This window comes from Volvox carteri (genome assembly GCF_000143455.1).
Source record: "Volvox carteri f. nagariensis unplaced genomic scaffold VOLCAscaffold_52, whole genome shotgun sequence".
In the NCBI taxonomy this organism is placed as follows: Eukaryota; Viridiplantae; Chlorophyta; class Chlorophyceae; order Chlamydomonadales; family Volvocaceae; genus Volvox; species Volvox carteri.
In genome coordinates this window covers 369241-374183 of record NW_003307595.1, presented here as the reverse complement: position 1 = coordinate 374183, position 4943 = coordinate 369241, and the positions used below count along the sequence as shown (strand labels likewise).

The window sequence follows — 4943 nt, the reverse complement described above, 5'->3', positions numbered from 1 at the left end:
GTCTGCACCTAAACCAGAGACTGGGACCGACAGGGCACTGTCTGCACCTAAACCAGAGACTGGGACCGACAGGCCACTGTCCGCACCTAAACCAGAGACTGGGACCGACAGGCCACTGTCCGCACCTAAACCAGAGACTGGGACCGACAGGCCACTGTCCGCACCTAAACCAGAGACTGGGACCGACAGGCCACTGTCCGCACCTAAACCAGAGACTGGGACCGACAGGCCACTGTCCGCACCTAAACCAGAGACTGGGACCGACAGGCCACTGTCCGCACCTAAACCAGAGACTGGGACCGACAGGCCACTGTCCGCACCTAAACCAGAGACTGGGACCGACAGGCCACTGTCCGCACCTAAACCAGAGACTGGGACCGACAGGCCACTGTCTGCACCTAAACCAGAGACTGGGACCGACAGGCCACTGTCCGCACCTAAACCAGAGACTGGGACCGACAGGGCACTGTCTGCACCTAAACCAGAGACTGGGACCGACAGGCCACTGTCTGCACCTAAACCAGAGACTGGGACCGACAGGCCACTGTCTGCACCTAAACCAGAGACTGGGACCGACAGGCCATCGTCTGCACCTAAACCAGAGACTGGGACCGACAGGCCACTGTCCGCACCTAAACCAGAGACTGGGACCGACAGGCCACTGTCTGCACCTAAACCAGAGACTGGGACCGACAGGCCACTGTCCGCACCTAAACCAGAGACTGGGACCGACAGGCCACTGTCCGCACCTAAACCAGAGACTGGGACCGACAGGCCACTGTCCGCACCTAAACCAGAGACTGGGACCGACAGGCCACTGTCTGCACCTAAACCAGAGACTGGGACCGACAGGCCACTGTCCCCACCTAAACCAGAGACTGGGACCGACAGGCCACTGTCCGCACCTAAACCAGAGACTGGGACCGACAGGCCACTGTCCGCACCTAAACCAGAGACTGGGACCGACAGGCCACTGTCCGCACCTAAACCAGAGACTGGGACCGACAGGCCACTGTCCGCACCTAAACCAGAGACTGGGACCGACAGGCCACTGTCCGCACCTAAACCAGAGACTGGGACCGACAGGCCACTGTCTGCACCTAAACCAGAGACTGGGACCGACAGGCCACTGTCCGCACCTAAACCAGAGACTGGGACCGACAGGCCACTGTCTGCACCTAAACCAGAGACTGGGAACTAAATCGTCACAGGCCCCCCTAGCGCAAGCTCGAGTTGCGGGTGACCCAATTGCCTGCGGGGATGTGGCAGCTGCACTGGGCCAGTACTAGTGGACGACGACGGGGAAATTCATTCTATAACCTTTTAGAGAATCTATCCTTAACCCGCAAGCCTTAAGTCACCAATTTGTATATTAGTCTCTACTGCAGTGCACGGCCAGCTGGCCCGATGGCTCTACTCTTCGGGAGTCTGGAGCCCACTGTAACAACCACACACACCAATTTTGCTGTAACGCTAAATTGCGTTTTTTGATGTGTGCATGTGTTGCCATCACAGCTCTCCTGACGTGTCTGTACGGCAGTTTACGATTCCGTGGTTATGGTTGCGAGACCCCAGCCACAGGATTCAGATTACTGGACTGGAAAGTCACACGTCGTGCGATTGTGATACAGCTCCACGATACGGATAAGGACACAGCCAACAAGATTGGGAGGATTGGGACCGGGATAAGAGGAATGGAGTTACAGCACAGGCCACAGGATTAAGATACAGAACCGCCTGGCCGCATGTAGCAGCTGACCACTGAAAAGGTCTCTCGAGTTGCTGGTGGTCGCGCTCTGCGCGTATTTATTGCACACCGCATGAGGCTAGGGAATTAGGAATAGGCCTAGGGATACCACAACGGGATCAGTATCATACCCCGTCCCTCGGGATCTGGATGTGGATATGACCACCACTCTGGATACGGAATTAGGAATGGTCCGATTCCTGCTAAGGTTAGCGGATGGCTGACCAGTAGGATGAGGGCGCCGTTGCAGCCCTCTATGGCTGGGAAATGAGGGGCGCAGCAGCCGAAGCGACGGTTTCAGAGGCCCGCAAGACGGATCATCTGAGCTCGGATGCCAACGAAAGGGAGATGGATCGCTAAGTATGGGTTAAATCTTTAAAAATGCCTCATCAAAAGGATAAACGAGGCAGCTAGGCCGTTTCTTATACTCAAGCAATAAACGTGCGTTGCCGAAATCCAAACACAACAAAACAGAAGTCGGGCTAAATGTTCACTTACTCAGAAATGACAGGATAAGTGGGCGGTTGCACGTCTAAATCTTATAGGATCTTACGCTACTGATTGGCTGATCCGTTTTGTGCCTGGTTTTCGTACACATCGCAGGCAAAACAGCTTTATCACCTTATGCAGAAGATTAGCCTTTTTGCGTAATGTTCCTTTTCATGGTTCAATGTTGAACCATGTTGAATCACACCACTGGCATGGTGGATCCTGACGGTAGATAACGGTAGATAACGGTACATCTGTAGGAAGGATCCAACGGAATAGCAGTCGTGGGTGGCCATGATTGATGCTTCGGCCAGAGCCATGCCTTACGCCTTCTATCCCTCTATACATACGCCTTCTATCCCTCTATACTAGGCAGGCGGCTGGCAGAAGTTAAGGCCTGACTTCTGCTCCCAGTCGATCCAGTCGACCCGGGTTCAAATCCGCCTGCCAGCTCCTCGGGTATTTGAGGAGTGATGAAATGGGAGGTGGCCCCCCATCATATGGACGGTGTAGGACGTGATAATATCAACTTGCGAGCTGACCAGGAACTAAGTTGATGCGCCGTTGATCCGCTAGATTTGGTTGGATGCTGGTGGTGAGTTGCCGAACCCAACGAATACATTCTGAAGTCGGATGGGGTGACGGATTAGGGTGCCCCTCTAGCAGGGGAGAGCAGGGACTGCCCCGGGAAAGGGGGCCGCTGGCGAAGTTAACCACCCTGTAATAACATACATACAGTTGTGTGTAATAAGAAAGAGGGAAAGGCGTGAGGGCATGGTGCGCCGCACAAGGGGGCCAGCGCCGTCATGTAGGAGATATAGGGAGCACAGGCCGCATCACAGGCCAGCAGCAGGCGGGCATGATTAGATTATATTATACATCGCGCTTGGCTGCGAGCGTTCTCCCACTTTACACGTATGTATAACCCCATGTGCATGCATATACACCTTGGGCCTTCGGCTCGTATAGGTAGTCTTACAGGTATGGGGTCACGCACCCCCAACCATGTAACACACACACATATACACATGCATGGAAGGCCATGCAACTAATCAACAACAACACTAACAGAATAGCTATTGTAAAGAGCGAGGCATACCTAACAGCTGCTGCTAGTCGCTGGAAGGTGCGCACATGCCAGTTGTAATTATGTGCTAGCTACTTGCTAATGCATTATGGCTAAACGGTGCACTACGTACGCGTAGAAGCATTTTTTCAGCCCGGAAAACCTTGCTCGGTGCGCGAAACCTACTATACTACAGTTTATCACACGCCAACCGATCAGGCCTTGCTTGCATAGAACATCGATCGGCTAGGTAACGCACCCAAGGGGTTCAAGCGATTGCTGTCAATCACAAGGGGAGGTCATGCTAAACTCATATTTATTATACTTTAATTATATTTAATTTTTATCCGGCAGCAGCCTCCAAAACTGCCGGCCGGACAGAGGCAGGCAGGCATTGGGAGCAAAGGGATTCTTGATGCTAATTAACCTATCTCATCACTTCTATAATAATACCAAAACTAACGGTAAAGATTCCATTGTACTTCAGACCGCTGCCTGATCAGGACGTACAAAGTATGCTATCTCTCAAAGACAGAAGTCCGTCCGAATTTGACCCATTTGATTACTGCCCAATTTGTCTGTGGGCTGGAGCAGAGACTTCAGCCTCACGGCTTAGACGGCTACGAGTTGACGGCTACCCTCCGTTCTCATTTTGATGTCTAGAGGCGATAAGCTTCATATTAATTTAATATATTAATATCAAAAAACGTTTTATGCTGTGTTCCATATGTATATGTAACGAGGTAGGAGCAGCGGGAAGGAGACTGTCCTCGTAACTGTGTGTGGTTGTTACAGTGGGCTCCAGACTCCCGAAGAGTAGAGCCATCGGGCCAGCTGGCCGTGCACTGCAGTAGAGACTAATATACCAAAAGATTATCATCTCAGATAATTAACCTCTCATCGGTAACCGCTCTCGCGAACAAATCAATTTGCCAGATATAATCCTCAAAAAGGGGTGATGTGCGCCAACGGATTCCCAACCTTTTCGTGGAATTCCTAAAGCTGCGAAACCCTGAATGCGGCCCCAAAAATCAACAATAACTCGACAAATTGCTTCTTCCGTAAGGGAAGGACCAGGTAACAGTGCCGGGTTGGTTTTCATGTTTGCAGCCATATAACGTCTCCCATGCTCCATGGCTGACACCGCAGCAAGAGCCACAACATCCCAAACACATTGTTGCACTGATTGTGGGGCTTGGATAAGCCAAAGTTGCTCCCTTGAGACTGGCAATCCTATTGAAAGAGTAAGTTGGTCTGCTATTGCCTGTGCCACCGGACAGGCCCAGAAATGATGATAGCGAGGGGATACACCTCCCACTGAACCTATTGGATAACCTCCACAACCACATATCGTTGGGCGCGACATCCTAAGATGGGAATTTCCTAACATAGGCACCCCATCAACCGCAAGACGCCACCAAATCTCTTTTTGTTCATTTTCCCACCGTAAATGAAACCATAAACGATGGAATGTCCGTTGCAAAAGAAAAATAGCTTCATCCAATATCTCAGAAGAACCCGTCGCCTCTTTGATGAAAAGNGGTATGGGCCACACGGCGAGCCATCGAAAAAGGTGAAAGTTGCATATTAGTCGCTATTTTCACGGATAAGTGTGGAATCGGATGGAGGGGGGATCCTCAG

General features: G+C 51.8%; 1 protein-coding gene across 1 annotated transcript in view; it reads left to right on the top strand.

Annotated features, from left to right (window-relative positions):
- Positions 1-1289, top strand: part of VOLCADRAFT_65943 (uncharacterized protein) — a gene marked incomplete at both ends in the record, with an annotated part of 24677 nt that extends 23388 nt beyond the window's left edge. Inside the window, one exon of the mRNA XM_002955508.1 lies at positions 34-1289. Within this exon, the coding sequence (XP_002955554.1) occupies positions 34-1289 (1256 nt within the window). The remainder of the gene's footprint in view (positions 1-33) is intronic.
- Positions 1290-4943: the final 3654 nt, after the last annotated feature.